The sequence below is a fragment of the Aptenodytes patagonicus genome, chromosome 5, assembly GCF_965638725.1.
Source record: "Aptenodytes patagonicus chromosome 5, bAptPat1.pri.cur, whole genome shotgun sequence".
In the NCBI taxonomy this organism is placed as follows: Eukaryota; Metazoa; Chordata; class Aves; order Sphenisciformes; family Spheniscidae; genus Aptenodytes; species Aptenodytes patagonicus.
The window spans coordinates 30,855,024-30,882,879 of NC_134953.1; the positions used below are offsets into that span (position 1 = coordinate 30,855,024).

The 27,856-nt window shown below is 42.1% G+C and overlaps 1 protein-coding gene across 2 annotated transcripts in view; it reads left to right on the forward strand.

Moving 5' to 3' along the window:
- The window catches only part of PTPRE (protein tyrosine phosphatase receptor type E), a 110,636-nt gene that overhangs the window by 54,857 nt on the left and 27,923 nt on the right, over positions 1-27,856 (forward strand). For both annotated transcript variants that reach the window (XM_076339225.1, XM_076339226.1), the window contains exons 2-5: positions 14,960-15,069; positions 24,511-24,613; positions 24,877-24,950; positions 26,717-26,853. In XM_076339225.1, the coding sequence (XP_076195340.1) occupies positions 14,967-15,069; positions 24,511-24,613; positions 24,877-24,950; positions 26,717-26,853 (417 nt within the window). In that variant the 5' untranslated portion in view covers positions 14,960-14,966. The remainder of the gene's footprint in view (positions 1-14,959; positions 15,070-24,510; positions 24,614-24,876; positions 24,951-26,716; positions 26,854-27,856) is intronic.

A 27,856-nucleotide genomic window follows, 5' to 3' on the forward strand; every position in this document is an offset into this window, starting at 1 on the left:
GTGTGGATGCTGCATCCTTGCTGTTGACATGAGGGTCCACATTGGCCGGGTCAGAGATATGGACATAGGTCATAACAGGAGTTGAGAAGAGGGTTGAGCATGGCTTTATAAAATAGTCAGTGCTTAAAGAAAGGGAGAGCCTGGGTGGGGGCCTTGGGGAATGATGTCTGCTTAGACATTATTTCAGCTTGAAGAGCAGGTACCTGTCTGTCTGTCTGTAGGACATCAGCAAGATCCAGAGCTGTGCAAGCTCTGCCAAGGAGGCTGCGAAGAAACAGTCCTTGTAAGCAGAGAGAGATGTGGAAGCCCGCCTGCAGTGCGTGTGTCATCTGCAGGCATGGCCAAGCTACTCCTGACCAGGCTGGGTCAGATACCATTCCCAGTGTGAGATGTCCTGCCCTGTATTTACTGCTGCTGCTCTGCAGTTCCTTGCCTGTGCCTGCTTTGCAGTATGTGGGCACCTTGGTTTCACTGGCTCAGCCATTGGTTGGGCTATGCTTGTGAGTTTGACATTAAACTGGTTCAGATTTAAGAAAAAAATAAGCTTTCCTTCCTTCTCCCTCTCATTTTAACCTGATCAGTTGGCAGTATGATGTATGGTTGTGTTGGCGTAGGTAGGAACAAGAGGGGTGGTAGGAAGACAAAAGGTATAAGAACGTGTAAAGCCTTGTGCTGTCAATCCCTTTGTATTTTAAAGCAGCAGCCAGAGGCTGATACAGCCCCTCTGGCATTGCCTCCGAGCTGTGCCTGTGTGTGCTGGAAGGAGGAGGTTTCATAGAATCATAGAATCACAGAATGGTTTGGGTTGGAAGGGACCTCTCAAGGTCATCTAGTCCAACCCCTCTGCAATGAGCAGAGACATCTTCAACTCGATCAGATTGCTCAGAGCCCCATCCAACCTGACCTTGAATGTTTCCAGGGATGGGGCATCTACCACTTCTCTGGGCAACCTGTGCCAGTGTTTCACCACCCTCAGCATAAAAAAATTTCTTCCTTTTGGTCTTGGCAGCTCCATGCCCCAGTGAACCTGCTGGAGGAGGGTGTCAGCCATGTGTAGATGTGGTGCAGAGCTGATGAGAGTAATTATAAACCTTGAAACACGTTGGTACCTTTACTATTTCTCCAGTTATACAATTGCTAAAAATTTATATTGCTGTACATGGTAGCAGCTGAAGGCTTAAAACCAAGAACTTATTCTACTCAAAGTACACATCAGACATGTTAACTGCAGAGCGGGGGAATCCCGTGGAGGACACCAAGCAGGGAGGAGGAGAGGAGGACAAGCGGGTTACCTGAAGCAGCTGGTCTGAGCAGCTCTGGAGCTATCTCCAGCAGTAAATCAGGGGAAGGAGCAGTTCTGAGCTCTTGAGCCGTGCCAGCTTTGTGGTGGGGCTGGAGCTCCTGACCTGTCTCACCAGCGAGCTGAACTCCCACACCAGCCAAGGAGAACCTTTACTATTAACTTTAATGTTGATAGTGTCCATTTCAATCTTCAGCTTTGAAAAAGTACTTCTATCTTTAAATTTTGCCAAGCGATGGAGTTGACCCTGAATAATATGCCCAAGGCTTGGCTGCTTACCTTTTCTTCACGGATAACAACTGGTTTACCAGATCAGCTCTGAAGAGTGCCTCTGGTGCTGCCTCCCGCCTGGAGGGGCTGTGGGGTTCACAGTGGGACGTGGGGCTCATGGCCACCAAGCTCCGAGGACCTGGTGTGGAAGGAGCTCAGGTTATGGTGGAGTTAGAGAAGCAGGAGAAGGATCAGGAGTGAGCTAGTACAGTGTCCGTGTGTTATGGCCAAGGCTAATGCCAGCACCAAAAGCAGTGTCTGAGTTCCCCATGTCTGGACACACCATGAAATCCACCTTTTAGCTTGGGAGCTTGAGTGTTGCTTTCGCTGCAGGGACGTTGTTTGGGTTTGAATTTCTGCAGTGCAAAGCCATGCTAAACTTTGGATATACCCGTAAGGTTTCCAGGCCCTGCTGGGCTGAACAGCTTCAAGCCATAACACTGCTACCTTCCTTTCTGTATTACACCTTCTTGGTATGTTATGAATGAATTCTCAAACATCCAGATGTCATGTTCTCCTTTTCTGCTTTATCTGAATATGTAGACAGGGCACACACTTGTGCTCTTGTTTTTTCCCTTCCTCCCCTTCTCTCCTCTAAAATGAAATACTTCACTGCTGAAACACAAGCATTTAATCTGGCCATTATGTGGTATATAATTCTTCTGTATGTATTTTCCATCATATATAATTAGCTTTCGTTTTCAAGAAGCAATTTTAAATATTCATACAGATCTATTACAAGGGAGCATCTGTATGATGATATGTTTTCTGCAACTGAAGAATAAAAGGACCACTGGGACGGAACAAAAGGCAACTTCTCAAGTTAATTGTAAGATTTTTATTGGTGTTTCACTCCACTGCTCGAGGGTTTCTCCTGCGAATCAATCGCAGATTGCCTAATATATGTATGAGCCCTGGTTGAAAGGCGTCACAGATTGATTTGCTGACAATGCACGGGGAAAGGTGACCCTAATTTGTGACTTCAGTCTCCAGCACAGGCCTATTGGGAGAGGGGGATGCTGGAAACTTGCAAAAATGTAAATGCAAATTTTTGCGTTTGTTTGAAAGGTTCTCCATATGTATTCAGTAAAATGTAATTAATTTGGGGTATGGGTAGCAATTGTTTAGAAGATATTAATGAGATTTTAAAATCAGTCGAGATGTTTTTCCTGAAATGTTTCTTCCTGTAAGATTTTATAAGGAAGTCCTGGAACTTTTTTGTTGGCCAATGTTGAATTGTTTGATTAGTGCCTTGAAAATACTTGTCTGTTCGCTAAGTCTCTTTTCCTTTTCCATGTTTCCGTGTTAATGAACTCGCTCCTTTGGTGAACTTGCAGGTAAAATAGTAAATAATTCAAAATAGAGCCTTGCTGCAGAGATCTTTTATTTATCTAAAATGAGACCAAGAAGGACAGACAATGAATATTTATGCAGCGAGACACATTTGGATATGAACTAGAAATGTAAAATAGCTGTGGCATAGACCTAATGATAGACAGCATGTACTTTTAAAATAATCCAATGGTTTTTTTCTTTCATTTTCACCGTAATAATTTTCTGTGCTTTAATCTCAACTCAGTCTTTCATGGCTTGATCCTCCGCTTGGGTGCTGGGCAACTCTTAACGCTCGGGCTAGTGCAAGCATCCCCCAGGGACTGTGGCCGTGCTGCGGCAGGCTGGGGTGTGGGTGTGCGGTTGTGGCACCGGTGGTCGGGAGTCACAGCTGCCCTGCGAGGTAGGCCACCACCAGCCCAGGAATCACAACTGCTTCCTTTCTGTGTGCTGCTTCAGGCCGCCATGCCGTGGGACAGTGGCCATGGCCGGAGCGTGGGCTTCCTGCTGACTCAGCACCAGCATCCTGCCTGCGCTGCCCGTGCCACCACTGCCCCTCTCATTAACCATGAGTTACAGCTCGTCCTCGCAACAGATTTGCCCAGGGCTTTTCACTTTAAAGTTGTAACTCATTATCTGGATGTAATTTCTTCTGTGCTGAGTATCTGTCTCTAAACTTTAAAGTGTCTTTTAGGATTTAGTCTCTTATCTAGAATTTCTAGAGATTGGGGGTAGGAAAGGGATTGATAGGGCAAGCTGAGGTTAGCAGTGAGAGCCCAGGCAATTTATAAACCTCCTCTGCCAAAAATAAGATGAGGCCTTTTCTCCCACACTGTCTTTGAATAGATTGGCTCCTCTTTGTACACTCCAAAAGCTGGGTTTATTCAAATGTTCGTCAAAACACTGATATAATGGTCTCCTGTGCCGGGGAATGGGGGCCAGGGGAGAGCTGGCTCCTCACTGATTATAAGCTTTTCTATATATAAAATTGCATGACTGGCTCATGATACCGCTAATGCAATATGAAATGTTCTATTAACTATTTTATAAATTCAGCAGTAGTTAGAGCAGGTATCACTTGCTTTCCATAAGTCATTTCACTAATGACTAAGAGCAAGGCATAGTTCTTAATTTTCATGCACGCAGCTCTGCATTGCAGAAACCGCTGCTGCAACTGGGCACGTTAGCAAAAAGGAAATGGTGAAAGTGGTCATAAAAAAAGGGAATAAGTCCAAGCCCAACTGCACGGTACAAGTAAGAAAACAGCAATGAACTGAAAATAAATAGTTCTTCCTGTAAAAATGTCATACAATGGAGATTCACATTAGAGGATTATCTGACGAGCCTGCAGAAATACTGCAATTTAAATACTGCAAACAACTAATTCAGCTCTTCCCTTAGCTCAAGAAATATCCTTTAGCTCAATAATACTTTTACAGCAGCTGTGCTTTGCATGGAAGCAGTTGGTAGAGAATCGCGCTTGTGTATGGAGTCACCTGCTGGCGGCTGGCGTGTGACACTGAGCATGGACAGTGGGTAAGATGAGGTTATCAGAGTGGTGACACCAGGATGTGTACAGGTGGAGTGATGGTGGCATGGAGCTCCAGGATTTGCTGTTCTGGTTTCCAATTTCTGCCTCTTCTGCTCCGGCTGAAGCTGTCATGCAGTGGAATTTGGGCTCAGACCTGGCATTTCAGGTCAAAGTTGTTACTGCAGCGAGGAGCTCTCTCTCCAGAGCTGCAGTTTGCTGTTTGAGGGCAGGACCGTGCATTGCAGCTAAGACACGAGGGAGAGCATCTCTCCCTGGGACCGAAAAGAGAAGAGTCAACTTCTCATGAATTTTCTGGTTTCTGAAAAGACCTCTGGTTTTGCGGAGTTGATGTCGTTCTGCTCCTTTACAGCTGTATCTTCATGAGATGACTGCGGGTGGTTGGGCTTAAGTATCACTGAAAGAAATGGTCCTTCAGGGGCTGCACATATGAATACTAAAGGTAGGTGAAAGAACGTATGGAAGAGTGGTGGCTTAGCTCCCCTCCCTGGCAGAAGATGCTCAGCGCGTTGGGCGCCTGCCCTGCCTGGGGACAAGCCGGGAACAGGCAACCAAACCCACCAAGGTACCAGCGCCGCGTGGTAACAGGGGTGCAGGCATGGGAACTTGGGCTGCGACAAGGGAAGGACAAATTAGCATTCAGATGAAGTTAAGTGTTTCTAAATTAGGTGGCCTGTGTGAAATCCTCATCTGAGAACAGGCTGGAGTGATCTCCGGGTGGTTTGTGTTTGAGAGCTCACAGTGGCCAGGAGATGCTGTGTGTGCAGGCAGAGGGCGTTACGTGAGTCCACTTTGGGAAGGAGATGAGGAGGAGCTGCAGGTTTCACAGTCCGGTCAGCTTAACTCCATTTCCAGGAAAAATACCAAAACAATTAAATATCGATAACCCTCTGGAAACTGTTGGAAAGATGTGTAGGGAGTGACACGTTCTGTCAAATCAGGCTTTTTCCTGCGACGGTGTAACATGCCTTGTGGATTTCAGCAGAACCTGTAGATGTAGTGGGGTTTTGCCCCTGTCTCAAAGAGACGATGCTTTCTCAGAAGCATGCTAGGAAAAGATGGATGTGATGAAACCGATGCTTTCAGAGCAGCTATTAATTGGAAAAACTCTACCCTGAAGAGTGAAGGTGTGTGGTCTTCACAGTAGCCTGGATGTTATGTATTGTGTCTACTAATGGCTTGGCTTGCATGGGAAGTATTGGATTAATGGCATTCAAAGCAATCTTGACTAATTAGGGAAGCATTGTGGAGCGGTGGCATGCAGATGCAAAGCAGTTGCAAAGTCTGAAGCAGGAGTCATCAGCTGCACCGCGGGAGTTGCTGAAGTTGCTTGCCTCCATAGGATAACTTAGGAAAGGACCTGTCTGATCCTTCCCCTGTCACGATGCGTAAAATATATGAACGGGTGAGATAGTGAACTGATCGTACCCCTGCATTTTGGGCTGATGAGGCCTTACTCGGAGCATCAGGACTTTGGGAAGGATCTTGAGCTGAGAGAGTCCAGAAGACTGGGGTTTAGAAGTGATCTGTTTGGAGAGGCTGAAAGACTTGCTGCTGTTAATGAGCTTACAGAAGAGATGATTAAAGGGAGATGCCTGTCTTCAAGCATAGGAAGCTCAAATGGGATAGTTTGTAATCCATCTCTCTGGGTGGGGGGAGAAGGAGCGGTGGGCTGAGTCTACACAGGGAAAATAAATTTTAAAAATAAAATTAAAAAAAAAAGGACTGGAATACAGAACTGAGGGATGCTGAAGAACTGGAGATTTGGATGCACACTTCAGACTAACATGTCAAGGACGGGGTAGGTGTAGTTGGTCCAGCCTATGGTGAGGGAATGGCCTCAGTGATTTCTCAAGGACCTTTTGCAAAGAAGGCCCTTTTTGCTCCACCGTATTATTGAGCACTTTACAGCTAGCTCCATTGGTTGTATTTAGAATTAATCCCCTTGCAGTTCTGTACACACCTAAATAAAAGATGAGTCATTTAATTAATTACACTGAAATCATGGGACTTTACACTTAGCTTTAGATAGGAGTTACTTTAACTTCCTCCTTAATGATTAAAGCCTCAGTTCATGATGTAACAGGTGTGAATCTTTTAAAAATATATTATTAGGGGATTTTTTTTAGTTAACATAGGTATTTGTGTTTGGTTGGTTTTTTGGTGTGTTTTTTTTTTTTTTTTTTTTTTTTTTTTAATAATGGAAGGAACTACAGGAATCTTAGTTAAATTTTTGGGAATATTTAAACAGTTTCCTGTACATGAGGTAAGAAAGTTGTGAAATGGTGTCCTTGGTGCATTGACTTTGGAACTATAGCTCCTGGTTATAGCACTCTGGGCTTGAATGACAGATATCCATAACGGTACTCATCACATCTGAAAATATAATGCTGCATCTACAAATAATGTTAGTCATTGCATCATCAGGAGGGGGGCTATTTTATAAATTACAATTTGCTTGCTGGCTTCATCCCGATTAATTATATTTCATTTATTCTGCTTAGTGTGGACTGGCTTACCCTCCCTCGGTTTAAATCAATATTGGTTTCAGTGCTAGCCAGTGGAGATGGATTATGACTACTTCAGAAATGCACCTGCTGAGACTGTTGTTTCCTGCAAAAGTTGGTCAGACAACTGCAAAAACTGGCAAAAGAGTTCTTTAAAAAGTGTTTGAGAGTAAATGTACATCTGTGAGAGAGAGAATGTATTAATCATCCTAACCTTTTTTTATTGCAACATGGAAATATAGTTTTGAATTGGAAAATAATTTTCATCTCTCTTTCTCTCTGAAGTTGTAGTTCCTTCTCTTCTTTGTGTGCTCTTTTCCTAATTTTGAATTTTTGTGGTATGAAAGCTGACTATTCCAAGTCTGACCTGTGTAGTTTTAGATACGATGTCCCAAAATCTTCACAGCCTTTGTATTGCTTCATTGAGAGCCACTCAACACAGCACGGAAATGGAATCTCTCTTTTTTTTCTGCATTTCCAGAACTATGGGGCTGCAGATAAGCCGTATACGTAATCCATGAGTGGGATATGTATAGTTTTCCGAACTGAAGGCTGCAGTTAAAGTTCATTATGTTCCTGGTTTTAAACACATCTAAACCAATCCTCTTTTTAATACAATTTAGCACATAGCATATCTTCATAACTGCTTTGAATCTAATCCTGGTGAGCAATTGTACCAAAAAACCCAAGCAAATAGAAGAAAACAGATCACCGTCATACTCAACACTGCTGCTTCCTGGTCCTGGGTGCATTTGTAGAATCCGATGGATTGAAAAATTCCTCACCATTTCTAATGTGGCAAATGTCACTTTGTAATGACGGCATGTCAACCCCACTGTCAACACTGTCATTTAATCCTTTTCAGAGCAGACCTGCTAATGCAGTGCTTAATCTCCTGGTGACAACCAGTGATTTATATTCACTGGAGATCTCAGTATTGCTAATTGAAATGGATTTGAACTAGTGTTAGCCATGGTAGACTGGGTTTTGAGACTTGCTCATGATACAAGACAGATAGGACCAGCTATATCGGGTCAGTAGAATTTAAAAATTACTATTACAAAAGTGGTATTTTTGTCTGTATTAAGACATGTATCTTTAAACTTTTTTTGACAGATAACACATTTTCTCTATAAATCCTTGTTAAGCTGTACGTAGTCCATGAATGCGTGTGCCATGCAGATTGCTAGTGTGCTTACCTGAGAAACTGGCCTCTGGCAGATCAGAAATCGTCATTTCTTAACACTGCTGTAACTTTTTGTCACACACGTACTCTGTGCTGCATATGCTGACCTCTTACATGAAAATAAAAGCGAATGTAATAACTTGTCTACCTGAATTAGAGACAAAGTGACTAAGCAAGTAAGACAGTCTATCAAGCTTGATTATTCTAAATGGGAATTCATTTTATTCAGTTAATTGGTACTTTGCCTCACTCAATCTTTTACGTGTAAGTGATTATTCTAATTTGTATTTTTTAAATCTAATTATTTCCATCTCTTTTAAATGATCTTTATTGCAGGTATTCGTATAGAATACATGAGGAATTGTTGTTGTCAGATATAATTTTGTGAGCGGTTATATTAAATTATACATGCTTTTAAATATTAGATATTTATGACTTAAATTCTCTTGCTATTCCTGAAGAGGTCAGAAACAAAGCTTGTATTTATATGTACAAAAAACCCAACAGTGAGTGTGCTGTAGACAGTCCCATAAAAACCACATTTTTATGACGAAATTTAACTTTTCATCACAGGGCGTTTTCTACCTTGCGTCTGAGGAACGGCCGTGCAGCAGACCGCGCGGCTGAATTTCGAGAAACGTTTCCCAGGCAGAGAGGTCCCTGCCCGAGCTTCTTGCTGCTTGCTGGGCTGCACTGAATGCACGTGCAAACATCTCAACAAATATCTCAAGTCCTTTTTCTTTCTCTGGATTTTAGGACATCCTAAGTCTCTGAGCCAGAATTACAGGAATTCAAAAAAAGAAAAGGGAAAGACACCAAATATATTCATTTTTTTCTAAAGCTCCTAAGTTTTGAAGCAGGTCAAAACATGAGACTTCTACCAAACTTCTGGAAATTTGATTCAGGGCTTAATGTATGACTCCAAGTAACAAATTGTTATTGAATGGTTACCCCAAACGAGAGGAATACTGACAAGCTGTTTCCAGCTGATGCCCCGTGGAGTGGTGGGACGTGCTCGCCCGCAGAGCTGAGCGCAGGAGCCTGAGGTCCTGCTGCTCCAGGGGCTTTGATGCCGACTGCCCAAGGTGGGGACGGCGGTGGAGAGCCTGGCCTTTTGGTCGGGGGGGTGAAGGGGTTCCACCGGGACTCGGCGCTACCCTTTGCTGTTTATTCAGTTATCTTCAAGCCACATGTCTCAAATTAGTCTTCAAGCAAGCTCCTACTTTCCACCTGTTCCTTTGGAATGGAAAGGAGCACTTCTTTTTCCAGTTATTTTGTAAAAACATAATTCAAATGAATAATTTTGTTTGAGATGATGCAGTAATGCGTTCTTACCCGCCTTATGACATAATGGTGCAATAAAGTCCTAACCAAAAATGAAGTCACGCAAGAGCTATTCCAGTTAAACTATAACTCAGTGCTGCCTGATGTGCTAAGATGGGTCGGCGGAGACGCAGTGGGAATGCCAGAGCTTCAGGAAAGAGAAGGTAGCTGTGGTCAGCCCGACGGGAGATGAGAGCTGCTCCCGGTGCCAGGGGTTCCTGGACGGGGGGGCCACCGCCTCGCCTGCTCCAGGTAGGGCAACCCCCCCAGGTTGAAAAGCAGGAAGGACAAAAAGAGAAAAAAGAGAGCAAGGAGAGAGGGTGGCTTTCCCCCCTTCCCTTTTTGCAGATATTTTTTTTTTTTTTTTTTTTAAACTATCAGTCTTTTTGGGTAGGCGCTTGTTCTTGGTGTGGCCAACATCCCAGGTGCCAATGCATTTGTCAACCTACAGTGATAATGCTTTCATGTCTCTCATTTGTAATTATATTTTCTGAATTGTTAGTGCTTGTCCTTTAGAATATTACTTTTTTAGCACTAAAAATCTGGGGCATGACCTGAGCTGCATGATACTAAAGCCTGGGGGAAAAAACCAAAACCCAACAGTCTCTCAGCCATCCTCTGTATTAGATGGGATGGTTCGCTGTTTTATTCCTGCTTTAGGAGGATGCAGGGAATGGGTATCTATTCTCTAAAGTAGCTTGTGCGTCAGGCTCCTTGAAAAAAAGTCACACAGCTGTAGCAATGCCACACAGCATAACAAAGGTTTTATTAGTTTGTTTTCTTAAAACGCAGGTTTTATTCTTAAGCTGTCAGGTCAGATGAGGATTCAGTTCTGCAGCCAAAATAGAAATTAAGCATGTGTACTGATCTAGTAATCCCTGAAAATGATACTGTTTTCTCACGTTTTGGGGAGCTGGGCCATCCCCCATGGCGTCTCCTTGGGCCGTACGTGAAGCGGTGTCAGCGATCCCGAAGCTGGGAAGAGCTGTGCACAGGCTTCGCGTGCTCCCGATTTCTGAGCTGATCCTTATTGGATTGCATTTAGATTTCAAGTGTTCTGCCTCCTTGGCAGGATTTGAGTTAGCTGTGCAATTTTACAGTGATTTTTTTTTTTTTTTTTTTTGGTCATGGTATCAAGTTCTCTGTTGGACATAGAAGCATTTACCTATAACAATGCAGACTTTTAAAACTGTGGTTGTAGCGGGAATCTCTGGCACCTTTTTAAGGCTTCAGATAATCAGCCATAACTAAGAATCCTTCACTCCAAAAAATATTCCATGGAGTTAAAGTTGAAGTGCCTGAGTCATTTACCCACGCGTATCTATGACATAAAGGCTGGAGAGAGTAGCATATAAGTAGATAAAAATGCAGTGTATCCCCATGCAGTTATGAAAGCAGTTCCTATTTCTTTTTCCAGGTGGGGCAGCGGTTGCCTTACAGCAAAGCCATGTAATAATGACAGTGTATGTCTCTGCCTGGATCTTTTCCTCTCTGATTTTATCACCAAGAGGCTTCTTCTGTAGTATGCGGTTGTCCTTTCTTGTTCAGCAGTGCTTTTCTACCTGCCTGTTCTCTCTGGAGAGGAGTTGTTACTATTTTTTACTTTTTTTTTTTTTCTTCTTAACAGACCGTATCATGACATTGTACCTTTTTGAGGATGTCTGTGGCGGTGGGGTTTTTTGGTTCAAAAAATTATATCTTTACGGTCCTGTCTGTGAAGTAGATAAATATACATATACATTAAAGCTTACAGTGTTTTTATGTTATTGCAACTTGCTCACCTCCCCGTCCACCCCAGTCTGAAGAGGAGCACTTACTACTTGGTCATATGTAGTGCTTGGTTGTGCTAAGCTCAGTCTCTTGCATCTGCTTCTGTGTTGCGGCACCTAAATCTGCTAAAAGTTCTAATCCTTCTTTCTTTAGCAAGCAGAAATACAAAGTGCTTCGGACCAAAATGAGATACCAGAATTTGCATAATCTTTGTAGATGTGTTTATTTCTGATAAATTGTGGGGCATCAACTGTATACTCAAGTTACACTTTATCACCTTCAAGAGAACAGATACAAGATGTCTGGTGTGGTTTTTCTATCTGTAAAACACTCATAACAGTAATTTTGTGACAAATGTTGCTGTTCCTGACTTTCCAGTCTTTTGGAAACCTGCCAGGAACTTCAATTTTTTTTTTTTTTTTTTTAAAGAGCTGGATGTATTTTAACGGTGAGCCGGTGAACTCAACGCTGCACTGCAGAATCGTTCAGCAAAGCAGCTCGCTGTAACTGCCAGAATTGATTACCCGAGAGTCCAGTGGATTTAAGCAGCCTTTGCTGAGGGTGTAAAGCATTACAGTCAGCAAAGTGCAGCATTCAGCACCTCGTTCCTGGCAATGCCAGCCCTTTCCCTATTGATTCAACTTTTACTCTGGCTTTATTCCAGATTTCCAAATCTTCTTCCTTCCTTTCCCCTCCCTTCAGTTTATATAAACTGCTGCTGCGTGTTTTGAGCTGCCAGCATACTATTGCTTTATATTCTAACTTATTGAATGTTGGAAGGTTATCTATAATGCTAAATACAATGTAGCCTTACCGGGTTTTTATAATATGGGTTGCTTCCAAAATTACACCACATTCCACTGGGGGTGTTTGTTTTGCTGAACAGAAGAATTCACCGTGACTTGCAGGTTTTTGGAGCAGGTGATTGTCTGATAGATACAGCCTGTTTTTTTTTTAGATACAGCCTGGGTTTTTTTCCTGCACCATCAAACTACTAACTTCTTACTCAACTCTTACAATGGCTAGACAAGACTGAGAAAATATATTTGTTTAACTCAGCCCAAGTAGCCTAGGTATAAAACTTAATATAGTTGATAGCAAAATGGTCCCTTACTATGATGACTGTCATACAAAACTATAAATGGTTTTGACTTTATCTAGTTAGACCTGGCTAAAGCGATTTCTTGAAGCTGGAGTGTTTCAGAGTAAGAGGATGGGTCCCCTGCCAGGCTGAGCCAACAAAGCTGCGTCGGCAGTTGTCAGACCAGGTCTGCATGCGATGGTAACAACAATACGTTTTGCAGTAAACTGTTATGCATAATTAATTGTCTAATTCCAAGAATGGCTAGTTCAGGGTTAACCTGGCTGTTTACTGAGCCTGTTAGTGTAAGTTATCTTGGCTGCTTAAATTCTAAACAGTATTAGAAGGAATTGAAGGAGTAAATCGTCAGTAGGAAGCTGGACTGGAAGAAAACAAAAGGAATTTAAGATAATAAAGTTTGAGGCTAATAATACTTTTTATTATTCCTTCTTCACTCATTATGTTAAAGAAAAAATTCAGCTAGGTCCATTGAGCTTCCAAACTGTAAGAAGCGGAGCAAGAATAAAGAAATGCTATTGTGTCTGCTCCTGTGTAAAAAAAAGTTTTACACTTTTTTTCCCCCTCAAAATATACATTTTGTCTTTTTATTTTCATGTCCTTTTTTTCTTACTCCTGTATTCTCCTATCACTTGGAAGAATTTAAAATAGCATCCTAGGGGCAATGGATAGAAGGCATCCTGCAATCCCTTCTGGAAGGGGTTACCTTGGTAAACTGAGCGTGCTTTAAGTGCTTTCAGCGGGCAGAAGGGCTGCTCTGTATCTTACAGAGCCTTGAAAAAGAAAATAAATAATGAACTGTAATATCAGATGAGATTACTTGATGCCCTTCCTTTAAGGGTCTGTGTGCTCCCTAAGGCAGCTGCAGTTTCTGATGCCCTCTGCTGAGCAGTGCCCGTGCTGGCAGCTCTTGTGCCTGGCTTGGTGAGAGCCTTGCTACTGCTGACATCCCTTCAAAGCATGAGAGAATTAATTTTTAAGTCTGTTTCTTTCTTTTAAAGAATACCAGGTGTGTGTTGAGTTTGAATTTAGTCCTAGGTATAGCAGAGAGGCTAGGAATAAGGTTCACTTCTGAGCAACACACGTGAGAGTGGTGAAAAGGTGGTGTGAAAGTTGTTGTTACAGAAGTTTTTTATACATTTGAGATTATCCAGAGATTATTTCTGGTGGATTATCCCATTTTACATTGAAAAGAAGGATTTTCTAATGGTTATTCTAATGATTGCCAAGTTCCTGGATTTTTTTTTTCCTGTTGTTAGGCAATACTATATAATGTCCTGTGGAAATTGTAATATTAAATATATTATACAGAAACATCAGGGAGCTTTGTTGTGCAGTATTACTGTGGTTATAATTTTAGCAATGGATGTAGAGCCACCATCTGGATGTGTTCTGCCATTTGTGAAATACAGAAAGTAATGCTTGTGTGTTATGTTTTTGCTAAAGAAAGTATTTTAAAATCAATCAGGGCCAGCTAATGGATGAGATTGCAGCCTCTTATAATTAATGCGTTTATTAGGGACTGGATACATTTACAGCAAATTAATAACAACATTTATTTTTTCCACATAAACCACCTCAATTTAGAGGGACTAGAGTATTTCTAGACCAGCTCATTTATCTACAACTATTAATTTCCCTGAATTTCTCTGTAGTCTTCAAAGCAGCAGCACATTCTCATCACGCCTTTTCTCTAACCTTCTCTACATTGGAAATTATTTTCTGGTCTCATGAAACCTGAAATTCTCTGTATTTGGAAGGCTCTGATGAAATGCTTTGTAGCTCACAGAGTCATAGCTCTGGCACAGGTGTTCTCCAAAGGAATGTACTCCGAAGCACCATGTGTATGTCTATAGGAAATCAAGGTGGGATGAGGAAACTCTGAAAGGTGTTTGTTACAGGTACTTTAAATTTTGTGGTTGTTACTGGTCTGCTTGGTGGTAAAAGCTTTTCCTCTTTGTTTCGGTCTCCAGACATCTGTGATGCCAAAATTGTGTGTCGAAGTTACACAGCATGGAAGTATTGGTCTTGTGGAGGAAAGTCACTTGGGCCCTTAAGACAGGGTCTGGCCACGCTGGGGTTTTCGGCTGCTTTCCCCTTCCTGCAGCTCACGCTGCTCCTACTCGTGCTCTTTGCAGAAGGTATAATACATGCAATTACAGTAGTAACCACCAAAAATACGTGATATTTGCATTTATTCTCAAGATTTGCATTTATTCTCAAGATTCCAGCTGCTGGTACTTAGGAGTTTTCTTCTTATCTATGGAAATGACTTCCAGACTCCTTGCCTCAGTGTCAGCTGCTGTGTTTTACTGATGTAGACTAGCTTTTCTGGCCTGATTTCTGTCGTCGTCTTTGAACGATGGCTGAGCATTATCTTCCTGTTCTTAGATTTAAAACATGCTTAATGAATTCTTAGTGCGCACAACTGGTATTTTCCTTTTCCTTCTGCATCAAAACTGAAAGTTAAGTGATAAGGCAATGGGAGAGTATAAAACAAGTTTTAAAACTTGCCTCATCTAAAGTAAACATTGCTTTTTCTTTTAGCTTTGTTCTGACATGAGGAAAAAACATAATACTAGTTTGACCTGAAAATTTATCTTTTGCTTTTGTTTTCTTTTAGGTCCAGGATGGAACATTCCTGCTCACTCCTGCTGCTCTGTGTTAGTTTTCTGTTTGCGCAAGCTTTACCGCCCAATGGAACCGAATTGCCAAAACCAACAACAACAACAAGTAAGGACATCACTTAATTTGCAGGGATGGGAGTGGGTGTGGAAAGGGACTTCTGGTGGGGTCCCCCTGGTGACATAGTCCTGGATATTTTTCCAGGACTTTGACCCCACTAATGTGCTTCTAATCTTGCCAGATGACCTCTGTATTTGATCTCCATATGACTGGTGCTGTACACTTTACTTTCTCTTTCCCAAAGAATGGGAAATGCACAGGATAGCTTTGGGAGTGGTGGAGAAGCACAGGATGTCTCCTCCTGCCTGGGCTGCAAGCTCTCCACACCCCAGGAGCTGTCACTGTGGATCTCCAATGTGATGGGACCTGGACACAGATAATATGGAATAAAGAAATTATCAATTAGACAACAGGATGAACATATTTAAACATCATGAGGAACTACAGTCTTTATATGTGTTCTGTGTTTTCTAATGATACCAGCTGTCTAAGGCAAGACTTGAGGAGGTGGATAATAGTGCAGGTGTCCTGCATAAGATTAGGACAGGTGAAAAATAGACAAGCCTTTTTCAGAGACCTGAGAGCAATCTTCTACTTTGTCCTGGTTTCGGCAGGGATAGAGTTAATTTCCTTCCTAGTAGCTGGTACAGTGCTGTGTTTTGGATTTAGGTTGAGAACAATGTTGATAACACACCGATGTTTTAGTTGTTGCTGAGTAGTGTTTACACTAGTCAAGGACTTTTCAGCTTCCCATGCTCTACCGACTGAGAAGGCTGGAGGTGCACAAGAAGCTGGGAGGGGGCACAGCCAGGACAGCTGACCCAAACTGGCCAAAGGGATATTCCATACCATGTGACATCATGCTCAGTATATAAAGCTGGGGGAAGAAGAAGGAAGGGGGGGGACGTTTGGAGTGATGGCGTTTGTCTTCCCAAGTAACCGTTACGCGTGATGGAGCCCTGCTTTCCTGGTGATGGCTGAACACCTGCCTGCCGATGGGAAGTAGTAAATGAATGCCTTGTTTTGCTTGGCTTGTGTGCGCAGCTTTTGCTTTACCTATTAAACTGTCTTTATCTCAGCCCACAAGTTTTCTCACTTTTACCCTTCCGATTCTCTCCCCCATCCCATTGTGGGGGGAGTGAGCGAGCGGCTGTGTGGTGCTCAGTTGCTGGCTGGGGTTAAACCACGACATACTTACTGGTCCATCACAGCATCTTTTATTCATCCACATTTCTATTTTCGGACTTCCTTCCTCTTGCTTCAAGCCCTCCTACAACTATGTCCTAACACAATACAGTCCTGGAGAGGGGCTCGTTCAAGTCAAGTAAGGGTTTGTTGAGGTTTTTTATTTAAGATACAGATTCTACTATTATGTTCTGTGATGCGATGATATATTTTACTTGCACATTGTCCTTATCCTTCGTAATCCTAGCTAGCTATCTTTGAAATCCCTGTGCTGGTGAGTGTTGTTTGTCAGGCAGCAGTTCACTATTTAGGCGGTGGTAGTGTGTGATGCTGTGCTCATGTCAGAGGGGGATTTCCGAAGGGATAGCTGCTCTGTGGACTCGGTTGAAGGGAAATAAAGCTGATGAAGTTCCATATAAACAGTGTGGTGAAATCTTGATAACTTTTCAGGTGACTGTTGTTGACACCCAGTCTTTATAGGAGGGTGTTTTTGTGGTTTCGTTGGTTTAATCTGCCTGTGAACTTTACACCCGTATGGAAGGAGAGCCAAGGGAGAATCAAATGCCAGGCATGGCTGATGGCCACTTTGTTTTGGTCCTTGGTTATATTAATTTAGGTGTTTGGCATTTGCTTCCATCAAAATCTGAGGCTGGAGAACAGCAGAGGCAGCTGAGCACTGCTCTGCCTGGGCACTAACAGACCTCACAGGGCATGTGGTAGCACCTGGGAAGTGGAGGGTTAGGGGAGCAAGGGGCTCTACCATTAGTAATGACAATCTTAGTGTTGTTTTGCTTAGGGCTTTCAAAATAAATGAATTGCTAATATAAATAAAAATGTAGCTAAGTATAAAATTGCTGATAAATGGCTCTGTTGAAATATTGTCAAGTAGTTGTCAGTGCCCTGCTTCTTGTCTGTCACCTGGAGCAGTAGAAGAACAAGTTAGTAATATTGGTCTGAATATGTAAGAATAAGGGAATTGGGAATGGGAAGTAGCTTGTTAGTTGTATCGCTTCCCAGAATTTTAATAAAATCAGTAAAAAGGGAGTTTCTCCATAGATGCTGTTTATCTTCAAAGCTTAATTCAAAATTGTGTTGCGTTTAAGTATGATAATATGGGTAAGAGTAATCTTATCATCTGAGTTTTAATTAAATCTTAATTTCAGTGATACAAGTTAGAAATTATTAGTACGACTACACTGTTTTATTCTAAATATCAAAGCCTTCATTACTTTGCAGTGAGAAGTGAAGAAGAGTTTTGTCTGATAGACAAGCACGCGCACACTGAAAATGTATTGCTGTATGGAAACTTCCAAGATAATGGGATTATCTAATACATTTGATAGCCACTGGCTTAATACAATATTTTTTAATACAAAAATAAAGATTTTTGATTGAAGTGTCAAGAAAACTCCGTGTAAAAGAATATGGAAAGATTCTAAAAAGAATCCAGCTTTCCTTTTGCATGCTAATTTGATGAATGATCCAAAAAGATAAAATGCTTTTGATTCTGAAAGGAGTAGTTATAATTTATTGCATGTCATTATTTTAGCTGACTTGGTTTTTAACACATTTGTTGAATTAAAATGTTGTATTTATTCTTATTTTAAACATGGATACTTGGTCTGTATTGCTCAGTTTTTCAGCACTATCGACATTTTGCTTCCTACAAGAGTACCATGAAATTGCTACCATGAAATTTCCCATTCATAAAAAAAGAATATTCTGGTTTTTATTGCACTGCCATTTACTGGAGAAGTTGCACTGCCATCTACTCAGAGTATTCAACTATATTAAATAAATATAAGCCAGTATTTATTTATTTGGATTTGCATAAATAAATGTGTATTTCAAGTAGATAAAACTTTATGCTATCAAATATGTGACAGACTATTTATATGTGATACTGTCCATGGCATTCAAATAATTTCTGGTTACTCAAATACTAATTAGTTATCTAGTATTAATCATAGGCAGGATTCTTTTACTTCTTCTTGTATTTTTACTTGTTATGTAGTTTAAATGTGAAAGCAGCCTGGGAGTTGCAGTAGTAAAGCTTTTAAGTCCTTTCCAAATGTTTAAATTTCTTTAGTGTTTACTTGATGAATATTTCATGGGTTTCATGCCCATGCAGAGGTAATGAATTTATCAGATGAGGGGGAGGTTGAAAAGCAGCAAATGGTGCAGCTTTTGATGCCCTATTTATGGCTGGTTTAAACTTTCAAGAAGTAGTGGGTGTCTTTGAAGATAACTAAAGCAATGTATAGAAAGAATAAAATCTTGTTGTACGATAGCCAGAACGGGACCCAGAGATGGGGACTTTCATGCTAGACTCGTGGTGCTTCTTTCATGTAGAAAACGAGGCATCATCAGAAAATTGAGTTTTGAAGAAGGAGGCTGGCTCATTTTGCTTAGTATTTAAAGGCCAAAGGGATGCTTTGCTGGTAGATACTCAATTTCAAGAATTAGTTTGAAAAGCGGAACTTCAGAAATAGGTGGTTTTGGATTGGGGGTTGGACTAGATGACCTTTAAAGATCCCTTCCAACCCAAACTATTCTATGACTCTGTGATCGTGGTGGGAGGCGGGGCTGAGCTCAGTCTGGCTGTGCGGCATTCGGCTTTGGGATGGCAAATGCAGGCGTGATTCTTGCATTTGCTGCTGCTTGCCTTCTTGTGTAGTGCAGGCTGTGGACACTGGTTTGTCTTCCCTACCTGTCTTTTTCCTTTGCCCTTCCTTTATTTTTTTTTAATTTGGGTTTTTTTTTCATATGTACCAAATGCATCTCCTGTTTATCAGCTGCTTATCTGCTTCCTCTCCGCAGTCGAGGCACAGTGAAGCACAGCGATTCTCTGCAGGGTTGGGGTTTTCTCTTCCAAAAATAGCGTGAGAGGGCTTAGTCTGGACTTTGTGATATCCCCGTTGGCATGGGTGGACTTCTCCTGCCCAGTCATCGCAGCACAAGTTCAGCTGGACCTCAAGGAGACAGGGTAGCTAGATGAAAACTGAGAAAGGAGGAGAGTACTCCTTTTATTGAGTTAACTTGTAGGTTTTCATTGTATAGAAAGCACACACTGGTGTGCAAGAGGCTTAATTATAATAAATTAATCACTGTTAAATCTGAACAGAAGGTTCAGTGAACGGAAGTTAAGCACTTGCAGAAGTTTTTACAGCAACAACAAAAAATAAATACTCTGCTACCCACCCAACCCGGACATTTCAAAAATGCTTATGTCTACAAAAAATACTAAGGACTACCCAAAACACATCAGTTGAGTGTGTCTTCACCTTAGTATCAGTCCAAATGATGGCATGAGGACAGCCTGTGCCACACATGCATCTGCACTGTGAGTAGCATCCCAGTACCCCCAGCAAGGTAGTAATGTGAAAGGGTTTCTGTTCTGTGGCTGTGTGTGCTTTGGTGAGCTCTGCCGCTCCCTGCAGTTGTTCTCGGTGAATTTTGAGAGCGTTACCTGCTCTATGGGGCATGTGAAGAGCATTGAAAGACTACAATAAAAATTGAAGATGCTTCATTGCCCTTTGAAACATGAACAGGTGAAGGAGTAATATGGAAGATACTCAACACTCTCATGCATGATAGATTATCCGGTCTGAAGTATCTCCTGAATTAATGTGTGAGGTCTTGCACGACCACTAGGCAAGCTGGCTGCGGAAGTTGATGCAGGCTGGACTGAGCTCTTCAGCAGAGACATGTCTAAGAGCTCCTGTATCCCACATGTGGGGGATGCGTTACTCCAATAGAAGTTGTGTGTAAACTGGGAAGCATTGGGTTTTGTGTCTGCAGGTGACAAAACACCTCTATTAAAATTCGACCACAATTCTATTCATAGTCATATATTTTATGACATGGCCTATTTAAGATTGCGTGTACTGTGTTTGCCATGTGATGGATAAGGTCTGTGTTAAGACTTTGTGACAGCTGCTCTTCATGTAAAATAAATGTCGGAGGAGGTTGGGGTCCTTTGCAGGGCTGGATGTCTGAAACAACAGTTCTGACCCAAACCAGAGGCACGTGTCACTGCCCAAAAGCCTCTATGGTCAGATTTGACGGAGCATTGTTTAAAAGACGTTTGTGTGTCTGCTGAAGGGACAGCAGAGATGAAGGATGCACCCTGAAAAAAACCCACTTGAAGTCTAACCCAAATAATGGGTGAAAGCAGTTTAGTTTTAGTTTTGGAGAGGTGGCGGGTTAAGTTCTCTGTTTTTTGAAAGGAAGTTCAGACCTGTGAATAAATGGAGCCCGTTGTTGTGGGATTTCTCCTGTGCTCAGATAAACAATATCTTGTCTGTTCTTTGTCATTTGACAGAATAATTTCAGGTACCTGACTTGCTATCTAGGGCAAACTGCGCACCTTGCCTTGTTAGCTGGCTTTTGTGGAGGGAGAAAAAAGTGTTCTAATCACACTTTCGTTCATGGGCTGTTTCACTGTTCAGGTCCTGCTTGCAAAGGAACCAATCCAGGGATGAAGAAAATCAAAGTTTGGGAGAGAGTGTGGAGGGAGGATCACGGGGCAGTTACTGATGTGCTACATTGCTGTTAGTTCCCTTTTTTTCTTGTGGGTGGTTTTGTTTTTGACACATATGGAAAGTGGGAACATCGTAACCCTGAAGGAAATGGTGATATGCTTCCAGAAGGAGCCGTTCAGATGGCTGGGCCAGCAGCACAGGGAATGAAGCCGGGAAGAACCCGTGAGTCAGCCTCGGTGGGTGGCAGGGGAAGCACGAGGGGTTGCCACCATCCTCCTGATGATAATCCTCCTCTCTTGTCAAGATGAAAGTCACTATTTCATGTATTTCTAAAAAAAATACCCTCAGGATGATGTTTTTTTGTGTGACTGCAAACAGAAAGCCCTGTGGTTTTGGACCACAGCTCTCTGTGTTGGAGCAGTGGAAAATTTTCCCTGGCAGTGGCTGCAGTAGAGATCTGCTTTAGAGAACATCTGCCTCTTCTGCGTGCATTTACTTATGTGTTTCAGTTGTCAATTTTTGAGGCAGCACTGATTAAAAATATATTTCAGGTCTGTCTTTCTGTTTCCCCTTAAAATCCCACTTCATATGTAGATAGTTGTGTTGGCCAAAGATCTTCCAGCCTCTGAGTCTACAATGGCCTAAGCCCGGTTGTAACTTTCTCTAACAATTTTTGGGCTAATTATAAAATTACCGATGCAGATATGGAAGAAAATACAGGTAATAAATGCAACTGTTTAAAACCACGCCATGCCTTACACACAGGCTCTGCAGAGGTGAAGCCATTGGTGTGCCACTGCAAGGCTTCGAAAACAGATGTGCCCGTGTACAAGGACGAAGGGACTGTTTGTGGTTTTTTACTTAATTTCCTTGTGAAATGGTAGGAGGAGAGGTGAGATCTTGATGCAGAGAATTGCATCGGTTATTGCAGGGCTGCTCTGTCCTTAACTAAAGAAATGTAGACAGTAGTGTTACAGGAGGTTGAACTTCTCTTCTCCTGGGTTGGACTGAGGCTTTCTGTAGTCGTCCGGGAATCAGTTTTCCAAAGACACCCCAAAAACATGGTATGGGCTATATCAGTTCTTCTGAAAGGAGGAGATGGGGGATTTTGTATTGTGTAATGAACTGAGGGAAATTCTCATTCCCTTGTGACTCAAACTTGTTGTTTTCCCCTCTTGTGTCATGGGTTTTCGCACAGAGCCAATGATGAGAACTAACACAAAACCCCTAAATCCTGGAGGATTCTGAGATGCTGAGTCTGAAATTTCTAAGCCTCAGAAGTGGGCTAAAGTGGCTCCTTTTTGCCTGTGGGGGCAAAAATAAACATTTTGTTTGTTTGTTTCTTTGCCAGACTTTGGTTTGTATACAGAGTGCGGTATTGCTAAATACCACACAGAAATTGTTAAGCTGTTTCTGGTGATGCACATTCATCCAGACACTCCTTCCAATAGTGATTTTCTGAAACCCCGTCAAGTGATGGTTTCTGATTACAATTTTGTCATGCCTGTCACTTTTGTCTTTATATACCACTTAAATGTCAAGTTTCATGCATTTTATTGCTTTCCCTTTCTTCGTACTATTATGTTGACTTGAGGTACCTTCTTTCCTTGTATGCCCCTAGTGCACCTATGCCTCTAAAGGAAGTTTTTCCGTGCCCTAATACCCTGTTTGAGCATCCAGAGAGTTTCCAGGTGCTCACGAGATACAAACCAACACTCAAATGGTTTTGCAGGGATCAATTCTGGACAGCCAGTCTATCCATATGAGCTCTTTTGTATAATATTGCAGGTGTTATGTAGTCTTATATAGTTACTGTAATCTTTTGTTTTCATGATATTTTATGTCGAGGCTTGTGGCAAGGTCTCTTCAAAAAGCCTTTGCAAAAAGCAAGCAAAAAGAAAGAGGTTAGGGAATCATAGAATCATAGAATCATAGAATCATTGAGGTTGGAAAAGACCTCTAAGATCATCGAGTCCAACCGTCAACCCAACACCACCATGCCCACTAAACCATGTCCCTAAGCGCCTCATCTACACGTCTTTTAAAAACCTCCAGGGATGGGGACTCCACCACTTCCCTGGGCAGCCTGTTCCAATGTTTCACCACTCTTTCAGTAAAGAAATTTTTCCTTACATCCAATCTAAACCTCCCCTGCCGCAACTTGAGGCCATTTCCTCTCGTCCTATCACTTGTTACTTCGGAGAAAAGACCAACACCCACCTCGCTACAACCTCCTTTCAGGTAGTTGTAGAGAGCGATGAGGTCTCCCCTCAGCCTCCTTTTCTCCAGGCTGAACAGTCCCAGTTCCCTCAGCCGCTCCTCATAAGACTTGTTCTCCAGACCCTTCACCAGCCTCGTTGCCCTTCTCTGGACACGCTCCAGCACCTCAACGTCCTTCTTGTAGTGAGGGGCCCAAAACTGAACACAGTATTCGAGGTGCGGCCAGTGTGCATGCGGGAGGTGTTAGGAGAATTACTGCTGCAGTTCTCAAAGACCTCTGTAGCACTGGTGAAGAACTCGTTAAAGGTGTGTAAATGTAGTTTAAAAAGAGAAGAAACACACCAGCAGCGACAAAAGTTGCCTTAATTTTGGAAGAGTATATGTTGGTAAGAAAATATAAAAAAAGTGCAAATGAAGGAGGCTGAGGAAGGCTGGTGTAACGATGGAGAAACTGGGGGGTTCGGACCCCCAGGGAACTGTTCCAGTGGATGCCCTAAGTGTGGGCTGCTGCCTCGGGTGGCTCCTTTGGCTGTAACTGAGGAAAGAACGGCCTTTTTCTGTATCCTATGGCATGGGCAATAAATTCCAGGTGTGAAGGCCTCATCCTTCCCACTTAGCGAGGTCTCGACCACTGCTGTTACACTAACCTGGATTTATTTGTCTGGTCAGAAAGAGGAACAGGTGGCAGGGTTCTATTTTGCTTGTTGAAGGCTAAGGCTGAGAGTTTTGCTTGCTTAAATAAAACACGTTGTTTTTTAAATTATTTTAATGTGTTATATATTGAATTGTTCAGTAGAATTAAAAGGTTACAGAAGCATAATGAAACTGAAATGTAAAAAGTCACATACATAAAAACACTATTAACAGAAGGATGAGACTTGCAATTTATACTAGATAAAACAAAATCTTAATTTTTTTTTTAATCTCCATTCTGAGTGTTTGTTAAAAGTCTCATCGTTCCTACTTGTTCTTGTATTTATATATAATATGCTATATGTTATATATAATATGCTATATATTATATACAATATAAGCTATAGAAGACGCTGCAGTTTGCACTGTCCCCTCCTGCCTTCCCCCTCCGTCATGCTCAGTGTACGCTTTACAGCCTAATACAGCCAGCAGCGGTGTTTTGGACTGGTAAACGAGGTGTGTTTAAAACGTTGTATCTCTGGAGTCAATAAAATCTATACAAAGGGTGGCATTGTTGGGTGATGTCTGGCTGGCTGAGCTGATGCGCATAAGGATACTGCAGCAAACCTTTTGAATGGGCTTCAAATTTAGTTTAAAACCTTGCACCCATTAAACTTACTCTAACCACAAGTAAATTCTTTGCTTAACCAGTCATTCCCAAAAATATCTTGACATTCTCAGCAGCAGATAGTTTGTTTGTGCCTTTGAAGGGGAAAAAAAAAAAAAAAATTCGAACTTTCAATTTTAGCTTTGCATATATTAAGTAATTTGTGATGCTTTTGGTAAGTACAAGCAGCATATTGCATAAGAACCACAGATTTTTGATACCCCAAGCACAGTTTCTGCCCGTACTAGATCAGGCAATCCGTGTTTATAAAGTTTCACGTTGGCTGTGTTCAATCCACAGATTCTACAGAGGACAACAATTTACACAAGGACCTATTGACTTCAATGCTGATTCTGCTCCTGGTCTTCATCATTTTCATTCTGTTGGCTGGCTATTTTTTCAGGTAGGTCTGTGTGGAGCTCTGCATGTAGAACTAGCTCAGTCTTGTTTCGATATGATCTAACAAGGAAATGAAATGCGTACTTATGGTGAGGCGGGAGCCTCCATCACAGTGTAGAGGAGGGTGCTGCGGCGGTGGTGGCTCTCACTGTGAAGATGAACAGAAAGAGCTTCTCCAGAATTACATGGTTGGTAAAGGCTGGTTTGGAAAAATGCTTGTTACCTTTCAACATAGTTCCTCAGATTAACGTGGTGTATGTATTTCAGGTTCAGAAGACATAGGAAAGCTGTTGTGAACTCTGGGGACAAAAAGATGCCAAATGGGATCTTAGAAGAACAAGGTATGGAGAGATTTGCTTTCCTTCTCACTGTGAATTTTGTTTGTGTACGCACATGCTTGTTCGCTAATTAAGAATTCAGTTATTCAGTTATGTTTGCTTTTTATTTATAAGTTTTAGGATTGTTACTAAAGAGAAAATAGTTAAAAAAAAAAAAGAGGTCCATATTTAAGTATGTGTATATATAAAGTTAACTTTCAGTTGTTGGTTTTAAATAATTTTCACTTTAAGTTGGGACACAGCAAATATTTATTTGTAAATGTTTCTTGTGCTCTTTATATATGTTTTATTAGGATGCCAGCTGAGAGCCAGGTTTCTGGCACTGTGATCTTTGTATTTAGAGAAAGGATTGCAATATTTCTTCTTAAAAGGGGAAAAGAAAGGCCCTTAACTCTTTGTGAAATTACAGGCTGGTTCCTGAACGTAAAGAGAAACAAGCATGGGGAAGAGACAGGGTAGTATTGTAAGCCAGCGGCACTAAAATAAAACACTCTCAGGAGTCAAAAATGTTTCCCATTGGCTTTTTCAAATGTGCTGGGTTTAAGTCTGTTAGTGGGGATCCTTTCGGGGGGGTTGCTCTGTGCGACTCAGTTCAAACCTAGCAAACGTGGAGGAGCCGTTCATTTCTTGCTTATAAATTACTTTAGCCATAACAAAGAGAAAAACTTAATGATAAAAAGAATTACATCTTTGTGCCGGTTCCACATCGCTACATATGAACTGAAGAGCGGGTTAACAAACACGGTGGCAGTCATAGAGAAAGTCAAACCTCTAAATATATCCGTCAGCTTCCTGCTCGGTCGGTGCTTGTGCACAGGAACCCCGACGAGCGTGGTTTGGAGATCCCCGTGGTGGCCCAGCACCGGGTAGTGCCCTTGGGTGGTGAATGGTTAGTGCAGCCACCAGTGAGTTTTAGTTTGCAAGTGTGGCTGCTGGAAGTTGCCCCATCATTATCAGCATGTAGGGAAGTGGTCTGCCTTTCTGTTTGCCTTTGGTTGTAAATAAAACTTGTCTTCACCAAACAGTGGGCTTAATCGCTCTGCTTCTTCCAGCCGTGCTGACAGGCAGCCCGTGGGGATGCTCATTTCAATTTTCAGATGGCCAGTTGTGCTCCTGAGGGGCCATGAAGGCAGCAGGTGAAGGTGTCCTGGGGCTTTATTTCCCTATGCGAGCCAAGGTCTAGGTGGCAAGAAGTGCCCGCAGCAATCCCCGTACCAAACCGTGCTGCCTCAGAGCGATTGCGTGCCAGGGCTGGGCTGATGCTGGGGTGATCTGGGGCAACCGAAAGCAACAACAACAGCTCATCTCGGTGCAGAGTTTCTGGTGTCTGCCAAGTTAAGGATATTTTTTTAATTCTTATTATTTCCCCTTCACAAGTGAAATAATCTAGCAGTATCTCTTCAGTGATAGGCACTAAAAGCTGTCCCTGCAGTCCCTGCCCTGTGGCAAAGCAGCTCTGGGTTGGTCAGCAGAAGGAACCTTCTCCTTTTCTAAATAAAACCTGGTCACATTTTAATCCAGTGTAAATACAGAAACCGTTAATTTTACCAATAGTGGTTCTACTTGAATTTATTATGTTCTCAGAGAAGCTACTTGGCATGTGGTTTTGGTTTTTTATTTCATTTAAATCAGCTTTATCTCCAATCGAAGTCTCATGTGAGAAGTATGTTTTGGCATCTTCCAGCATAAAAATTAATTTGTAGTTGGAAATAGCTTGTTATCTGTTGCTCTGGACATGCCTTTAACACCTACTTTCCTTGTACTGACAGAACAGCAACGGGTGATGCTGCTCAGTAGGTCTCCCTCGGGCCCAAAGAAGTATTTCCCTATTCCAGTAGAAAATCTCGAAGAGGAAATACGGATGCGATCAGCAGATGAAGGGAAACTCTTCCGTGAGGAGTTTAATGTAAGTCCTCACATGCGGAGTGGACGGTTGCATGGCAAAAAGTGGGGGGCAAATCAAAATGCCTGCAAATATTAACAATTCTTTTAAAAATGTTTGGTGCGTGATGCTGGTATCTCAGAGCCTCAGCACTTGTTGTGTGAGCGCGCTGGTGCTGTTTGTACATGCTCTCACATGCGTGGTAACCCTTTATCTGGACAAAATTTGAAAAGTTAACTGCATTATGGTATGGTAATGCCAAATCTGTAATATATAAACTGTTTGACACTTGCAAGCATTTAAAGAAGGTCTTTTGTGTTTGCCTGAAAGCTGGAGGAGAGTTGAATTGAATATGAATCTCTTCAGCGTTGATTTTCTTGGTGGTGGTGGTAGAAGGGTTTTTTAGGAGTCTGAGTGTTTCACCTCTATGGGAAGTACTCAGAGGAGAAGACACAGTGTGGCCTTTAATATTGCCCTAGTGAGGTTTGACTTTTTTTTTTTCTGGTAATTTGACCTTCTGCTCTTTACCATCCCATTGCTTCCCTATTTGCAGCACCCTGTGCCCTAGCAGATAGGTTTCGATGAAGTATCTCAACTTTAAGGGTTTTTTTTTAAAGTGTTGCCTTGGTCAGAAAGGAGATTTTATTTTCTGCCCATAACCCGAGCTTCAGTTGTGTGTGGTCATATAGATGAGTCGTAACTGGAGTCTGGTGAGCTGCTGCAGAGCTGGTTTCTATGGAGAAACCCGGCACGATGAGTCTGCTCTCGCACGTCTGCATTCGGAGGCCTTTTCCATACTTTTATTATTTCTTTTCACTTCCCTTCACAGCAGAAGCAAGTTGAACAGAGCAGTAGCTTAAATGTCAAATATGGAGTTGTCAAAACTGATGCATGCATTGATTAGACAGTCTGTTAAGTTACCTTCTTAATTGGTAGCATATTTATATCTGCAATTTGTTTGGTGATATATTTAAAACACATACTTTCTTTGCCTTATCAGAGAGGGAGCATTGTGGAGATACTTACT